Consider the following 18,537-nt stretch of genomic DNA (forward strand, 5'->3'; position numbering starts at 1 on the left):
GATTTTCCCTTTTTTGTGCTTGCCAAAAATGTCACTAGCCTTGACCACCTATCTGATTAACCTCAGAGCTAAAGGTCAGCCCTCAGTAGAGAGCCAATGACCTGCCTCGCAATCAAACAGAGCCCCGCAGAGATCATGTCTTTTGTTTCTCTTGTAAACAGACACCTTCTGACCTCTGCTGCTGTTATGGTGAGTAGTAGTAAAAATACAGACACACTCAAGGCTTAGCTGTATAAATTTTTTAGGCATGTATCCAGTCTGCTTTCAGGGGAATTAGCTTCACATCTGTATTGCTTTCACTCATTTAAGCACCCAGAGTCAGATACACTTATATAAATACACTTTTATATATTTTTGAAGGAAAAACATTTTCACAAATGATGGTGTGTCATCATTGGATGTAAAGTGACAAATAAGGTTGACTGTTTATATGCTTGCCTACAATCATGTAAAAGTAGTGTTACAAGAAAAAGTCCTGCATTCAAAATCTTGATGATCAGCAAAATTTATATAAAGTAGAAGTAAAATTAGTCATACATTATATTATTGAATTATCACTGATGCATTCTTGTGTAAGCAGCATTCTACTGTTGTAGTTTAGTGGAGCACATTTTAACTGTCTAAATCTATAACAGTGCATTGCACCATATAAGCTAATTGATTTGTATATGTAAAATTAGCAAAATGTAACTCCCAAGCTGTCTAATAAATATAGTAGAGCAGAAAGATATAGTAGCATCAAATGGAAATAGTCAAGTAAAGTACAGGTACCATTTATTTTAAATTTAATGTAATTATTTTAAATCAATTTCAATTCTAGAAATAATTCAAATGAAAAGCAGCAAATCCTCACATTTGAGAATATGGGACCATGAAATATGCATTTTTGCATGGAAAATTACTTGAACTACTATCAAAATAATGCCATTTATATCAACGGACTTATCAATTAATTTACAAATTGTTTCATACCCATTTGTAGGCTGTATTGTGTTGTGTAGTTTATTTTATAACAATCCCATCATATTGTATAAGCTCACATGTTTTAAATGCAAAACATATGAAGAGTGTTTAACTAGTAGCCATAAAGCTAGTAGTACAACATAAAATATTTCCCTCTAAATTGTTGTGGAGTAGAAGTATAAAGTAGTATGAAAAGAAAGTACTCAAGTGAAGAACAAGTACCTCAAATTTGTACAGTACTTTGATAAATCTAGCCTACTAGCTGCATTCCTCCACTGCCTGCAGCTAACAGTTGATTGGCCCCCGCGGTGCCGCGCGCCATAGAAGCGGCCGGGCGAGCTTTCAGCAGACACGAGCGCTCTTGGGTTTTACGTGCACGCGAGATTAGGCAGCCAGCGGGTCAGAGTGAGGACTCCGAGATAACAAGCGCATCCTCGGCCGCCGGTCCTCTGTGAGTCGTCGAAGACCTCCGGGAAGATGTCTGTGATGAGTCCGTACCGAGAAACCAGGAGCTAACGGCTGCTTGAACCTCGACCACTGGATGTTAAGTTTAAAAGTTCTCCTTCGGAAGGTTGTTCCTGAGCTGCGGGGATAAGCCACCGAGAGGGACAGGTGTCCTCTCACGTCACCAGCCCGTCTCCCCTCTCCATCCCCCGCTAGACTGTAGTACGACCGGGGCCGGGAGTTATACTTTTTCTAGTAGTTCTTCTTTTCTTTTTGTACAAAGCTGGACTTTACTGAGCCATGTTGTGGACAAGGTGGCTCGTCCTGCTGCTCTGCTGGGGGGCCACAAGCGGCGAGCAGCAGGCGGATGAGAGGGACCGGGCCCCTGCTGAAGTCCAGGCGGACTCCCGCAGACAGCGGAGCCCCCCACCTGTGGAGCCGTTGGATTTTGGGTTTGTACCGGCGGCGGTTTATGATACCCACGCTTACTACGAGCCAGGGCCCATCGGGCTCCTCTTCCACATGGTCCATGCTTATCTCTACGTTGTTCAACCGAACCCCTTTCCCAAAGGTGAGATTACTCCACATCCATCTTTCTGCATCTTCACTCTGTTTCTTACTCCTCAGGAAAAATTATCAGGGCTTTGCTTTTTTTTCTTCTGGGTGCAACTAAGCTCAAATTTCTATTAAATCACCGTTATGCTAATGTGAGTTGTGTGTGTGTGTGTGTGTGTGTGTGTGTGTGTGTGTGTGTGTGTGTGCATGTCGCTGTAACAGGTGTTACACTAAAGTCTGTGACCCTTCAGATTCAGACCTGACTTGATCAGGAAGTTTAGCTTTATTGTCACTTCAGGTGTTTTCTAATGGATGTTAACCAATATGTGTGTCCCAAAAGAATTTAGATTGGGACTTAATTAACATAGTGGTAAGATAAAATATGATTGAGCTTTATTCATCCAAATGTTTTTTTCTGTGCCACATAGGCCTATGCTACATATACATTTTGTTTTACATTATATATTGTATTATAATATGCTAAATAGGCTATACATAGTAAAATAAAATAAAAGTAATGAAAATAAATATAGAAAAAGTGATACAAATTGATGGTGAAATGCATGACACTTCCTGAAAGCATCTATGATACAATTTGACCACATCACTATAAAAACTGCACAGAAACTACACCAGTGCTACTTGAAAATTTTTATGATCTGTATTAGGAGGTCCATCACACTGCAAGTATGAGGTGCCATAAAAATAAGTATGAATAGGAGTGACCAACAGTGAATTTAGTTGAGGAATATGATAATAGTACATGATAAAAATCCTTGTCAGTGTCCAATGCTCATGTCAGTTTGGATAGTAGTTGTGATGTCTGTAAGGCACTAACATCTCACCTGTCAGTATTTGGCTACACCATCGGTTTTTATTTACATAAAGTGACAGCTAAATGGTCCACCCACTCAATGGGTCCGAAGATAAAACTGAGAGTTTGACAAGATTATCAAAGTCAGAAATGTGTATTACTGTCACACAAAACTGTTTATAAGTTAGGTTTTGCTTTATTCATCTTCAGGTCTCAAATAATCCTTCAAACGAGACAATCTGAGAGGGAAATCAAACTTAATATAAACTGCCCACAGCTCGTATCCACACTTAGGTCTGTGTTGAGGGGTAATTGGGGAGTGACTGCCCCAGAGTAAAATGCTACTGGGTCAAAATAGTGCACGGAGGGACTGCATGCATTGATGTTGTGTGCATGTTGAGCACATAAACCAATATTATGAGTAGATTAATGGGATCAATAGCTGCCATAACTCATAGGTGATCCTCTCGAGGCCCATGCTTTAATATTGTTGAGGTGATTAAAAGGTGATCAGGTCTGTCACATGATCAGAACATAGTGAATGTTGTTGTCTTGGTGCCCATGTGTAGTTAAGTAACCCAATGATGGCTATATAGAACTGCAACCATCCTAAAGTGGTGTGTTTGTGGGCTTTATGTACAACTACAGTCACGTTGGAGGATGACACGGTGCAATAGGATTGAAGGTTTTAAGTTGCTGCCATTTTGGTGCCCAGGGTTAGGGCCGCTGGCTTGGTAATCAATTAGCAGATCAGCGATTAGAGGAGGCTTTCTCAGTCACCTGCATCACTGCATAATACCTTAATCCACTGAGCCATATGCTGCTACTGCCAGGGACTTTTCAGTATGATTCACTGTCTGCCTTACACACACACACGCACAGGTAGAGACCACCTGGATCATCATGTCACACACGCCCACATCACATATCGTATATACACAGGTTAATTATTACGCTGTTTATAACTGCATTAATGAAGACAATGAGTTTTGGCAGGTTCAGCTGACCACAATGCTACTACCAGGTCCTAGTCTGAGCCATAAACAAGTTAATAATTTTACACTGGCAGCAACAGAGTCCAGCGACCATTTGTCTGTGAACCCAAAACCTTAGAGGGGATTGTTATGAAAGTAAGGATGTTAGAGCAGCGAGCTTGTGACTGGGAGGTCGCCGGTTCAATCCCCAGACCGGTAGGATAAAATCTGGGTGTGGAAAGTAAACCAAGCAGTGCTTGCCCTACCTCATTTACCACCACTGAGGTGCCCTTGAGCAAGGCCCATAACCCCAACAGCCCCAGTGGAGCTGCTTAGTGTCCAGCAGACCAGGCTGCGGTTGTACTGGGCAGCTTCCAGGTGTGTAATAGTGTGAATGTGATCAGGGCCTTCCTGCAAAAGAGAGGCTTCCTCTCAGTGAAGTTCCCCTGAATAACTATATTTCACTATTTATAGACCAAGCAATGCAATTTTTCAAGGAAATGATAGGCAGATTAATTGATAATGAAAATAATTGCTGCGGTCTCTTGTCTCTCTTTATCTGATCTTAAAATATAATTCCTTGTGGGTAGTGTCTCATGAAGTGTCTAGTGCAAATGGGGAAAGTAGACATGCCTTATAATCCTCTTGACTTGTGTAACTTTCTTTAGCTCCTGGTGCCTTGAAAATACATACTGTACATAAAGCCTTGTGTAATACTGAGTATAACCATACCCGTAACCATCTGGTTAGTAGTATTTAAAGTAACGTAAGTTCCAACCTGACATGACTTAATGTTGTAACACCTTTTGAACTGCAGCCCACAACATCACTTCCTATTAATGTTCTGACATCTGTTAAAAATAAATTCAAGGATGCAGGATAAAATCTGGGTGTGGAAAGTAAACCAAGCAGTGCTTGCCCTACCTCATTTACCACCACTGAGGTGCCCTTGAGCAAGGCCCATAACCCAACAGCCCCAGTGGAGCTGCTTAGTGTCCAGCAGACCAGGCTGCGGTTGTATTGGGCAGCTTCCAGGTGTGTAATAGTGTGAATGTGATCAGGGCCTTACTGCAAAAGCGAGTTCCCCTGAATAAATAAAGGTTAAGAAAAAAGTTTTAAAGTTTTAAAAAAAGTTACTTGAACAACCTGAACATGTTTGCTAAGACTTAAACTGGCAGAGCAAAGCCTGATTTATATTATACAGTGAGTCATCATACAGTAAACAGCCTTTGGCACAAATAACAGACTAAATACCAACAATTGTAACCAGGCTGACATTTGGGTTCACTTTATACGAAGCACAACTGTATGTACTTGTATGAGTATTATTAGACACATATTTTACTCACTTTTCCAGCTCTATGAGATATCAGAAGCTGTTTACTAATGTGTGTTCAAACTGCTTACACTACATGTAAGTTGCCTGAATTGCATTACTAATTATAGTAGCAAGCTACCTGGTATGACTTGGTAAGTGTCTTTTAGAAAACTGGTTTTATTAGGATCTGTTCATCCTTATAAATGTCACAACCAACAGCATTTTAATGTTTTTTTGTCAGGTAAGTTGTTGAATAAGATGTTTAATATTTTAGGTGTAAATGGGTTATGTTATAAAATCAAGTCATTTAGAAAGACAAAAGAAAAACTGTACAAAGAACAGTATAGCATTACACAGGTTTTGGACATATTGTAGGTTAGAACTGAAAGTAATTAAATACATTGCTACTGTTCTAAACATTGTTTTGTCTAAATATTGGTCTTTACTCCATTTATATGACCACATCATATGTAAATATTCCCCAAGCTACTTTTGTAGCTGCCTTGTTGGGTGAAAGGTAACACTTCTAAGTAAGATAAAGTAGATACATGTAAAAATTTCTAGTATATTTCTATTACTAACACTGTGGATGCTTCTTTAAATATATATAAGCATATAATTTCTTTTGCAAGTATCTATTGATGTAGACTCCATTATTATTATTATCAAGAATTGGCTGGGTGCCTATTGATCATTTTTGACATACAAGACAGTTTTTTAATATATAATAAAACAGTTGTTTTTGATTGTTTGTTTGTGTTTTGAGGTGTTGCAAACTAACAAACACCCAACAACAGCAAAGGTTTTCTTCCTGAGATAAATCTTGCTAAATGATCCTAGTTAGCATCTCTGGCAAGAAAACATTCAACATTAAACTGTACAAAAAGGCTGAAAAAGAGTTGAAGTTATCGCAGCATAAATGCAATTTGCTGATAAAAAAATATTACTTCTACTATAGTTTTTATTAAGAGGGTTGTTTCTTTGCAAATGTTGTTTTGCTGCTGAAACCCCTTGAAATAATCTGGACGATTTTTGGCAAATAAAGGCTTGTGTGCTATACAAGCTCATCTAATTTCAGTATACTTTTAAAAATGCGGATGGTTCCTTGGTGGTACAGTATGTTGATACTAGTCTTTCCTAATTCTGTTGCCCCATCAGAAAGTGTGTCCCCGAACTGCTGCTGTCCATGGTTAAGTTAGGGCTTAAGTGAAGTTATAGTTAGCTGTTGTAGAGGTACCTGGATGGGGCCAGGGCTGCCGCAGTTGAGGTTACGGTGGAGAAACGTAAATCGATGTTAGAGAGACTGAGGAAAGGTATTTCATTGATTGGTCTTATCAGATCAATTGGATTGTCTAAGGTGGATCAATCTCACAACAATTTAATAATGTTGCTAACATCATTGGTTCCCCTTCTCTTGACTCGCTCATCCCTCTCTACGAATATGTGTGAAGGTTGCTTTAATGGTGAAGAAGCATTTGGGTCTCTTTCACAATGTGAAGAGGCAGTCACTTATCCCTCTGATACACACAGCGTAGATTAGAGGATTAGCATCCACAGGGCTAATGCTAACGCAGCTACCACCGCTACAGATGGCATTGTCGCACACACACGCGCAAACACATGCAAGCACAGAACGAGCATGCACACATACACGTACACACACTCCCTGAAAGTGGGTCATAGTCCTGGTACTTTTCTGTTTGCCTTAATTACTGTGATTGGTAGTTGGAAGTTTGTTTATCAGGAAGCAAATGTCTTAAATCAGATCACACAAACCTAACCTTAGTTGTCTGATAAGAATATTTAAGTAATGCATGTGTGAGACAAGGGAGGAATTACTCCCTCCAAAAAGTCAAGTTTATCGTGCATTGATGCTTTAAATCTGCCCAAACAAACAGTAGTTGCCATTGGCCTAATCGTTCATGCACTTTTATTTATGTGGATCAATAATGAAAATGATCTCTTTGCAAGCAAGGGGTTCAATGTTTTTACTATTAATTGATTGAGATTATGTCTATCAAAAGAAAATAGATTTTAAGTAATTTTCTTATCAAAAATGAAACAAAAATTCAGTTATTTGCTGATGTTCTTAGTCTTATGATAGTAAACTATATATCTTTGGCTTTTAACTATATTTCACTATTTATAGACCAAGCAATGCAATTCTTCAAGGAAATGATAGGCAGATTAATTGATAATGAAAATAATTGCTGCGGTCTCTTGTCTCTCTTTATCTGATCTTAAAATATAATTCCTTGTGGGTAGTGTCTCATGAAGTGTCTAGTGCAAATGGGGAAAGCAGACATGCCTTATAATCCTCTTGACTTGTGTAACTTTCTTTAGCTCCTGGTGCCTTGAAAATACATACTGTACATAAAGCCTTGTGTAATACTGAGTATAACCATACCCGTAACCATCTGGTTAGTAGTATTTAAAGTAACGTAAGTTCCAACCTGACATGACTTAATGTTGTAACACCTTTTGAACTGCAGCCCACAACATCACTTCCTATTAATGTTCTGACATCTGTTAAAAAAAAAATACTGTAGTAAACGACTGATCTTGGCTCTTTTGAAATCTCACATTGTGAACCCAATTAAACTTCAAAACAATTGATTAAGACAGTGTCCAACCATATGCTGTCTCATGGTAACTTTAAAGCAGGGTTTCCCAACCTGGGGATCAGGACCCTTCCCAAGGGGTCTCATGTTAAATCTGAAGGGGTCACAAAAAATAGAGCAACTTTTCTGAGTCAAATATTGATGTTTTTTTTAGGTATTTCTCTAATGTTTGCTCCTTTCTTGTGACATTATTGATTATTCTTCCTCTTCAGATCCCTAAAATACCTCATTTAAAACTATATGACTTGCAGCAGGCTGTTCTCATGTGTGAAAATCACTCTCTGGTTAAACTGCTCACATCACATAAACATTTGCAATCTGATATGAGGGGTTGCAATTAGACATTGCTTCAATTTAAATGCATGACGAGCCAAAGAGCACAGCTGAGAGCCTCTGCTTGCGGCTGTGTTGTAATTTAATTTGCTAGTTCCCTAAATGGAGTTCAAAGTGTTAACGTCAGTTCCACTGTCCAGGGAGCTGAAGAGGCTTTTCACATTGGCAGACACTGACCAACATGGTTTACAAACAAAAAACAAAAACATCTTATCAAAAGTAAGCACCATGAAGGTGAACAAGTTGGATAATACACTTCTAAAATCCACAATTAACCGTATCAGGAGTTGGATGCCGTCATGCAAATGTTTGTTCCAACCTTCTGTGTTTTGTGTATGTGGGGCTGAGAGTATTACTTTACTTTTAATAAGCCCTATAATGTTAAAAGTAGAAATGGTTGTTGGGTTACATAAGGCTTTGTCCACACCTTCCAGTAATCTCTCAGAGCAGGTCAGCATGGAGGATTGTGCTAGGCTATATTTATACATTACAGTAAGGCGGTAGAAGGTTTGACTGGCAGCAGGGTATGATGGTTCGCTGCTGACATTTTTTAGCCTTTTAGTGGCTTGTATGGACCCGTGTGGGTGTTTGTTCTGTTGTGAATCCATCGATTATTTTACATTGTTTAACTGGCGTAAAAAACTAATAGGTCCAATAATAGATCTTCATCTTGTTTTACAACCCCAGTGTAAAATGATAAATAAAACTACCTTGTACCTTTACAGGCCTTTGAGAATGACAGAGACATGCACACAGATTGTTCAGTAACTACAATGATAATTTAAAAAGCTAGTTTATGAAAGGTAGCTCTTCACAACAGACACTGAAAACATGAAAATGTAAAAAAAATAAATGCCTCCTCCCATCGAGCGAAGTAATTCCTTTCCCTCTCCCTGACTATTGAAGTGGACACATTAATTCAAGTTGCGCTTTCAAGTCTTATTCTGATGGTTGTTTATCCCCCCTCTTCCTTTCGTTTGCAGTAGCTACCTCTTATACTGGGTCACTGAACTAATCTGTCTAAGCTTAACTGCCTTGTGGCTAATGCTAACTAAGTAGCTGAGCAACAGCAGGTGGCATCGACACGACTCAGATGTGCTCATATGCTGCATCTGCAGAGTTAACAGAACTAGACGCCTTCACCCTATATGACAACATAAGATCCGCTGCAGGTGGACGGGTTTTATAAACAGTTAGCAAAGATCTGAGGTGAAGAAAGCAGCCACCTCCCAGCGGGAGAGGAGGATGGTGTTGAGAGGATTATCCATATGGTTACGTAATCTCAGCTCCTTTTACTCACTAGAAAGGTACTTTTACTAATTCACCTCAATTACTGGAACATTTTAACTGTGAGTGAAGAGAAGGTCCCAAACAACCCAAACAAATCTGTGTGTTTTCTCACCTCACCTGAGGGTCAGGAGGTGTGCAAACAGAAGGCAGGACACATGATGTGTGTGTGTGTGTGTGTGTGTGTGTGTGTGTGTGTGTGTGTGTGTGTGTGTGTACCAGCTGTGTCAGCATCTACATGCTAAACTGGCCTCCATCTGCTTGTCGTGTACAGTGTCACCTATTGTACCAACCTGAGGCTTGCTATATGACAATATTACGTTCTTAAAAGAGATAAGAAGTGCAGACATTTTTCAGAGATTGGACAAACTGATAAACACTGGAAAATATTGTCTTTACTATATATGCATCATAATGCAAGTAGTGCTCAGTGTTCAAATATTTAAATTTGTATCTGCATGCATATGTTTGTCAGTGGTAGAAAAAGTATTCAGATGTTTTAGTTTTAGTAAAAAGTACCAAAAACCACAGTGTAGAAGTACTCTGTTACAAGTAAAAGTCCTGAGTTCAAAGTTTTATTTGGGTTAAAGTACATAAGCATTAGTAAAAGTACTCTTTATACAGAATGGCCCACTTCAGAGTAATGAATATTATATTATCAGACTGTAATTGTTGATATATCAATATGTAAGTATCACTAATGTTGCAGCCAATTAAGGAGGAGCTAATTTGAACTATATGCTGCCATGTATCTTAATCTGTAATCTATATAAAATCTATCATCATTTCTTAGTAGGTTGTTGTTGATCAATTATATTTTGTATTAAACTGAATCTATAAAAAGTAACCAGTTACTATATCTGTCAAATACATTTAGTGGAGCAAAAATTACAATATATCATTCTGAAATGTAATGGAGTATAAAATAAATAATAAAAGTAAAGGAGCATAAAATGGAAATACTAGTAAAGTACAAGTACCTCAAAATGACTTATACTTAAGTAAATGTACATAGTTACATTTGATCTCTAGCCTGTGTCCACACCTTTGATGTTTCTTTCAGGTGTTTAGATTTAGACATTACCATTTGTATGTAATGTGTTACACGTACAGTGTGTGAGTTTGTGTTTGTGTATATGCATACAAGTGGAATCAGTGTGTACCTGCTGAGTAACAGTGTGGGTGAGTCACCATCCAGGTAGGCTTAGTGTTGGCTGACCTATATATACACACAGACAGCTGGACTGGACTGCAGTCCTCAGTCCTCAGTCCAAACAGTTCAAACAGCTTCTGCAAAACACAAAGCTGTTAAAAACACGAGATAATACATTTGCAATACTGTCCTCAGAAATTAAAAAAAATGAATCCGCATAATCTGTGTTGTTTGCTCATGAACAGATAAATGGATAGCGTAGCTTGTCAGATTTCATACAGGAAGTGTATTTGATTGCGTTTAAAATTGGCAGATGGTCACCTATAAGCCGTACACTTCCTGTAAAACATGGTTGTACAAGTGCTTACCTATTTGTTCTATTTTTTTTTGTTTCAGATATGATTGTTAAAGTTATTCAACAAAACATGGGGGGAATCAAAGTAGAAGAATGGAGAAAGGTATGTTTGATTTAAGTGATAACTGGGATGAACTTAATCTTGATATTGCAATTTTTTGATATTTGTTGATTTAATTAATACTTGTGTATAGATTGTGTATAGATTGTGTGTGCCATATGAATGAAAATAAAACCTATATGGAAATATATAAAGCCTCAGTATTTTTGCAATATTAGTTTCAAATACTTTGGACACATTATAGTAAGAATCACAATTAGAGCTGTGAGCAAGACTTTTGGGATTCCCTTGGTTTGATTTTAACTTGTTAGCAGTAATTTCAACCAACTTTTGTTTTCATATTTTTTTCTTCCTTGACTCTTAATGTTGTCTTCACATGCCTCTATAGAAACAGGAATTTTGCTGCCTCCTAATCTCTTGGCTGTCACACTAACCTTTTTTTGTTTGTCTTTTCTTCTTGCTATGGATTTGTGTGTTTTGTGTTTGTTTTGTGTGTGTGTGTGTGTGTGTGTGTGTGTGTGTGTGTGTGTGTGTGTGTGTGTGTGTCGGTGTGCACTTACTATGGGGTCACAGCCAGAAAATGTGGTCCTATTACTACAGGTAAACTCCTCGTGTGTGCTCAAATCTCATAAAATCCACACTACGATGTCTCAAAAATAATTCTGATGATTGTATGAATCCTCTCCTCCTGCAGTGGATCTACTACGAGGCCGGATTCTTCATATGTGCGACCATCGGTATCACGTTCGTGGTCCTCACGCCCATCATAGGCATGTGTTTCTGTGTGTGTCGATGCTGTGAGAACTGTGGAGGGGAGATGCACCAGAGACAGAGAAAGAACGTCGACTGTCAGAGAGGTTTCTTCACTGCCTCGCTCATCGCCACCTCCATCTTCATGATGTGAGTCATCATCATCTTCTTTATCATTATTATCATCTTGTTTATTGTCACTTTAAGGATTATATTTACTTTTCATGAGAGAAATAAATCTATTATTAGTGTGATTCTGTTCTCACTGTGTACATCCTGGACAACTATATTTTGAAGACTCGTATACTGCTACAAAGGTTTTGAATGTACTGTGCTGGATACTGGAAAAATCTATATGTTAATATATTCCTTCAAATGAATAGATTTTAAGATATACAACAGAAAGGGAAGCATGTCTTGCCTGTGAAGGTTCTCAGTCATCCAGGTCATAGTTATCTAAGGAAGCGTGTCTTGTTTTATCTTGTCAGAGATCATAGAAAGCAACGAGTACACAAGTGCTTTCTGATTTTGAATCCACCCTAACACGCTGAAATTGACTATTAAGGGGCATCCTGGATGCTCAGAGGTTAATGTGTTGACCATGAACCACAACATTTTTCACTTGAGTCCAGCCAGAGGCCTGTGTTGCATTTCTCTCGCCCTTATTTTCTGCCATCTCTGTACTAGTTTAGTTCACTTCAGTTCAGTGTGCTTTATTTATATGAATGTTTCATTTAAACAATTTTGCCAAAGCAGTTTCAAAATTAAAAGTTTACATTTGAAAAAGACATAATAAGATTAATCCAATCAAAATAATTCAATTTAGCAGTAATAAATTACAAAACAAAAATAACAAATATAGATTCAATGCAAACTACAAATAAAAGTGAACAATATTCAGTGTGCTGTGCAGCGAATGTTAAGTGCAACATTTAGCTGAATCACTCGCTGTCCCTCAGGTTGTGACACTGGGACACATCCTTGGCAGCAAGGTTTGTCATATGTCCTTCTCCTCGGATTATTATTAATTTATTGTTAGCTTCAAGTTCTTTAAAATCCAATATTACTCGATGGAATTTCTCAAAATAACATCTGTATTAAAGGCAATCAACACTAAATTTGACAAGCAAAAGTTACTACAATGTTAAATTATTAATAACAAGGTTCATAAAAGTCAACAGAAATTTCATTATTCAGTGGTATCAAAAGCAGACAAATTTTCATTGTAAACAAATCAAGGGGTGTACAAACAGTTTTGTTGCATTGTTATTGTATGTTTATGTGTGTTTATACTTTTTAAAAGAGTGTGCCGCTGATTTAGCATTGAAGTCTTATAACATTGTCAGACTCACAATGGACAGTTTAAAAAAAAAAGATCTCTATCGATGCAGTAGAACCAGATACATCATCTTTTTCATTCCACACATCCTTCCTCTTACCCACAATGCAACTTGAGCACTCACAGTTTAGCAAGCGATTCGGGTTGGTATGCCTGTAGTGGCTAATGTGGGTACAGCAGAGGTCTTGTTACCTCACCATATACTAACACCACACCCCCAATTTATTCATTTGTGGCTCCTTTACTTTAAAAGTAGTACTCTCCGAGACCTGTAAACAAACTTAGATGTATAAAATCAGTGGAGTTACCCTTTAACAACATCCGCTCACACACAGACTGGAACATGCATGCGGTTTACCTGCTGTGGAGGAAACAGGTGCTCAGGTCGGAGAAATACGATCCAGACTGTGCGGGACAGTTAGTTGTTACTGATATCACTTGGCTGACTGTGAGAGGCCTCTCTGTCTGAATGAGCGCTTTCACATCACAAACATGCATGCTCACACACACACACACAAACACACACACACACACACACACACACACACACACATGCATACATAAAGGACTTTTTGGCCATTTGGAGATGTGGAGATATTATCTGATTTGTTTTTATGATTCGTTTATAGTCTCTCACACAGAAGGTTGCATTCTTGTTCTACTTCTATTGACATTCAGTCAAATCTTTGCTTCAGGCTCAGCAGAGTGAAAGAGATCGGTTATCTGGCAGGTAAATTAACACCATTCACAACATATTCATGAATTCAGGACTAACAAAAAAAAATTACTGCAAAAAATATTTAAAAAACAATACAGCTGAAAGCTTGCACGTCAATAGCTCAGCATCTTTGCAGGCATCATCATTATTCATTGTCACAGCATTATCTATCCTGCTTTCTTACTTCATTATAGTTAATTTGGAACAGTTTATCATTCACCATAACATTAAATGTACAGAATTTCTTAGGCAAACTTAAGGTAAAAGTCATTATCCATTCTCATCCATTTTCCTTGTTAAATCTTTACCGATCACAAATTAGGTGGATTCTAGTGAAAGAGGGTAGATGCCTCAAATATTGTGTACTTCTTTAGATCATGTAGATCTTTCCAGAGTTTTTTCATGTCTTCACTGAACTGGCAACAGTTACGACAACGTTCTTATTATACATACTCTAAAAGACAGGTTTATAGGATAAAAAAAAAATTCTTGTTTCAAAGAATCCCACACACTTTAAATCACTCACATTCACAATTTCACCTGCTGAATGTCTGAAAATTGAAACATTAATAATAAAACAGTAAATCATACGATTGTCATTGTGAAGGATTGTTCAGTTTTTTTCACGTTATACGATTTGACTGGCTACCCGTGGCCTCCTGAATCAAATTCAAGTCACTAATGCGTACATACAGGATGGCTACTGGATCTGCAACCATCTATCTAAACTCCATAATTCAAGCTTACGTTCCTTCTCGGCCACTGTGCTCCTCCAACGAACGTAGCCTGGCTCTGCCATCCCTACTCACAAAGCAATCTCAGTCCCAGCTGTTCTCATCTGTAACATCACGATGGTGGAACGAGCTACCACACGCCATCAGAGCAGGGGCGTCCCTCTCTAACTTCAAGAAGCTCTTGAAAACTCATCTCTTCTGAGAACACTTCCTCTTATAACACCTCTGACATGCACTTCGTGGACTCCTCTTCTTCTATCTCCTTACAATTCTCTTATATTGATTGCACTGTTTGTTAACTCTTACTTCTTCCCCTAGGTATTTACCCCAGTGATGCCGTACATGCTATTAGCTTGTATTTAGTGCTGTGCTTACTAGTATCTATTGTCACTTGTAGATCTCTTACTTTATTGATGCTTGTATGTTATTCCGCTAATGTAAGTTGCTTTGGATAAAAGTGTCTTCCAAATGAGTAAATGTAAATTTAAATGTAAATGTAACATTTGGATCAAACCTGTGAGCTATTTGTAACGACCCCCCGCCTGATAACACTTCATTCATCTGATCAGAAGTCAGGCAGAGAAGATGTTGCTGTGTCACATTATGACACTTCAAAATCCACATTTCAAAATATAATTTTTAAATAAACTCCTGCAAATGTAGCTGAGAAATATGACTTTGCAGGCTGATAACATGCCTTTGTGAATCCTCTGTGAGTGACTTTAAAAGCACATGTAGAATAAATACATTTTAACGTAGGCATGCTGCCCTCTTCTGGTGAATATTGGTCACTGTTTATCTTTACTCATCCTCTGCGTGTGTGTGTGTCTGTGTTTTAGTCTGGGAGTACTGATTGCCTATGCTGCGAACCATAATATCAGTGCCCAGATAAAGAGCACTCGGCGGCTCATTAACACCAATATGAGAGACCTGAAGACATTTGCTAACAACACACCTGCGGTAAGCCCTTGCACCAACACACACACAAAAAACCAAACACACACACACTACACCCCACACAACACACACATATGCTAGAGACACATACACCAACATTCATCATTTTTACTTCTCTAACATGTAATTTGTGTTTTCTGTTGCAGCAAGTTGAATACCTGACAGCCCAGTACACCACGGCAAAGAACAAAGTCCTGTCAGACCTCGACAGTGAGTTGAACTCAGACTGTTTATATACAGTATTTGTCTAATATGTCTCAATTTGTTTGCCTGTGGCTCCCTGTGTTTACCTACAGTACCAATGTATAACTGTAGTGTTGTCATAAACCGTCTGATCTTTCTGTGTTTCCTGACAGACATTGGACCTTTGCTGGGTGGGAGGATCCACAGTCAGCTGGGGAAAGAGGTGGTTCCTTCCCTGGACACTGCGCTGCGTATGGCAGGAGGTAACACACATTAGCTTTTAATACGACCCGCTGTTCAGTTGAAACAGTTAAGACACAGTATCTTATGCAGCGCTGATGCTGCTGAGCTGAAACAATATCTCCAGCCACATCTGATTGGTTATATTTGTTTCAACAATCATGTATAAATCTCTTCAGCCATGAACCAGTTTTGACACGTATAAAATACTGTTCATGTTTTATCACATAAGATGCTCAGAAACGTCAAAACCCCTAAACTGGTCAAACAAAACTTTTATCATGTTGAATGTTACTCAGTATGTTTTGTGAATTGTTGCCACACTTATTAGATGGTGCTTCATGATTTCTTTTCACCTGCAGTTTCCTCTCTTGTGGTTTTATCACTACAGAATCGTGTGTCTTTTAAGGGCATGTTCTCACCATTTCTTAACTTTTCTTTTTGATTCCCTCACATTTCCTTTTATCTAAAGGAAAAGTTGAGAATGCCATCAAAGGTAATCAGAGCTGATCAGGACAAAGTGTTTCAGTGCTCGTGACTTGGTGTTAGTGGATCCTGGGTGTTACAGATACTATTGATCCGGATCCTGAACCACTGTCGTACCCTGTAAAAAGTCTTGTATTGTCCTTTTCTTTCGTTGTCAGTGTAATCAGTGTTATTGTTATAATTTGGATAGTTCTGTGGTGGTTGCGTGTTTTGTGTATGTGGTTCTCCAATATGACAATCCAGAACAACACACTTGTGTGGACTATTTTACTAAAAGTAGTTTTTATCAAAACTTTTAGTGTCATGCTTCCTCTCACTCTTGTAGCCATGCGGGAGACCAAAGAGGCCCTGGAGAACGTCAGCTCTTCCTTGGAGGTTCTTCAGGAGGGCACGGGGAAACTTCATGCGAGCCTGTCGGGGGAGCGCGCCTCTCTGTCCAACACCCTGTCAGACCCCGCCTGCACTAATGGCGCTGTGTCTCACACCTGCAACACCATCCGCTCCACACTGTCCCAGCTAGGAGTCAATGCTGACTTCTCCAGGGTACCAAGGAATTTATAAATGTCTAACACATTAAATGGGAATCAGAACCTGGAAATTGCCAGCAATATCTCCATATATACTTAACTTCACTCTTTTTCTCTTTCTGTCAGCTCCCTGATCATACCATCAATCATGCCTTGGACAATGTCAACACCGTCTTGAAAACAGACCTCAGCAACATTGTACAAAAGGTCAGTCTCTGTCTCTAGCTCTTTGTCATCCTCATGTTCATCTTGTCACTTTCTTTTTCACCCATCATATTCGTACAAAACACATCCTGGTTGAAAGAAATGTATATCTTTTTCTTAATCGTCTTTCCTCTCTTACTTTCCACCACCAGGGTTACTCGTCCTTTAACGATACACCAAGACTGGTTAAAGAACAAACTAAAAACATTGTCACAGGTACACAAATGTATATATACTGTATGTATGTGTATTTAGTTAGTGCCTAACAAATTAAGATGTTTTCCCCTTCCTCTTTACAATCTCTGACCGTAGTCTTTCACTTTCATATTTTTTCTTCTCTCACCTTCACCTGCATACTTGTGAATGATGAAAACACAGCTCTACCTCGTAAGTCCCTTTTCACTTTTTGTTAGACCCTGTTCTCCTCAATTTTGTCACCTCTGAGTTGACAGCCCTACTAATTGAGATTGAAAAAAAGTTATGTCATGTTGCATTCTGATTTTTTGGTTGTCCTTTTGTTTTTAGGAGTAAAAGGCATGCTGGACAAGATTGGCACAGAGATTAACGACTTCTCCAAGATGTTCCCAGTGGAAGCGTCTCTGGCCAATTTCACCATTTTCCTCAACCAAGGACAGAAAAACATTGAGTCCTTTTACCCACAGATTGACCAAATGGATTTCTACAGGTTTGTGCATGTGTGTTTGTCTGTGGACACTGTGGGAGCAAAAATCTATCACATTATGGGGACAAACTTCCCATCTTGGGGGGCAATGAAATGCCAGATGAGAATTATCCAACAAATCTGCAGCTCCCCTTGGCTTTATGTAACTTTATTAACAGGCTTCAGCTCATCGCTTAGCTGTTCAGCCTGCAACTTTACTCTCAGTACTCTCAGAGAAAAAGCTCTAAAAATCCAATGTACAGTACCTTCTCATCACCAAACACCAGACAGACATGGTTAGCAACTAGCTGATGAAAATAGTGGAGCATTTAGCAGCTAAAGAGTCAGATATTTCCCTCAGGAGTAGGTAGTGATGAAAAACAGAGCTATAAAAGAGTGAATCTTGGGCTTACATTTATCAGGTGGCCAGAAATACATCTCCAAACAAAAGCTAATGTTGCTCCGTAACTGCTGGATGTGCTGCAGGTGGATCGGCTGTGTGGCAGTGCTCTGCATGGTCGTCCTTGTCCTGGCCTTCAACATCCTTGGACTGCTGTGTGGCACCTGTGGCTACGACAAGCAAGCTACACCAACAACCCGAGGCTGCCTATCAAACACCGGCGGCAACCTGCTAATGGCGTATGTTACCAAAAGAACAGTCCCAACACAATATAATAAATAGGGGGTGATTTTGACACAGCCTAGACCTAAACAGCAGACATGTTGACTTATAATACAGGTGTTCCCTATAACAATAATATTAGCTATACCCATATTAGTGTGCAAGTTCCAGGTCCTTGCTATTGTGCGTGTTGTCTCACTGCTACTTCTGTAGCTAAATGCAACAAAGCCATGCTGTG

At 38.9% G+C, this 18,537-nt stretch overlaps 1 protein-coding gene across 1 annotated transcript in view; it reads left to right on the forward strand.

Moving 5' to 3' along the window:
- The first annotated feature begins 1,339 nt into the window (after positions 1-1,339).
- prom1b (prominin 1 b) overlaps positions 1,340-18,537 on the forward strand; it is a 31,603-nt gene continuing 14,405 nt past the window's right edge. Inside the window, exons 1-13 of the mRNA XM_046047492.1 lie at positions 1,340-1,978; positions 10,859-10,920; positions 11,452-11,478; positions 11,573-11,778; positions 15,259-15,379; positions 15,523-15,586; positions 15,733-15,822; positions 16,611-16,828; positions 16,939-17,019; positions 17,169-17,232; positions 17,395-17,403; positions 17,542-17,701; positions 18,164-18,316. Coding sequence (XP_045903448.1) covers positions 1,708-1,978; positions 10,859-10,920; positions 11,452-11,478; positions 11,573-11,778; positions 15,259-15,379; positions 15,523-15,586; positions 15,733-15,822; positions 16,611-16,828; positions 16,939-17,019; positions 17,169-17,232; positions 17,395-17,403; positions 17,542-17,701; positions 18,164-18,316 — 1,526 coding nt within the window. The 5' untranslated portion in view covers positions 1,340-1,707. The remainder of the gene's footprint in view (positions 1,979-10,858; positions 10,921-11,451; positions 11,479-11,572; positions 11,779-15,258; positions 15,380-15,522; positions 15,587-15,732; positions 15,823-16,610; positions 16,829-16,938; positions 17,020-17,168; positions 17,233-17,394; positions 17,404-17,541; positions 17,702-18,163; positions 18,317-18,537) is intronic.

The sequence above is a fragment of the Micropterus dolomieu genome, linkage group LG04 (assembly GCF_021292245.1).
Source record: "Micropterus dolomieu isolate WLL.071019.BEF.003 ecotype Adirondacks linkage group LG04, ASM2129224v1, whole genome shotgun sequence".
Taxonomy (NCBI): Eukaryota; Metazoa; Chordata; class Actinopteri; order Centrarchiformes; family Centrarchidae; genus Micropterus; species Micropterus dolomieu.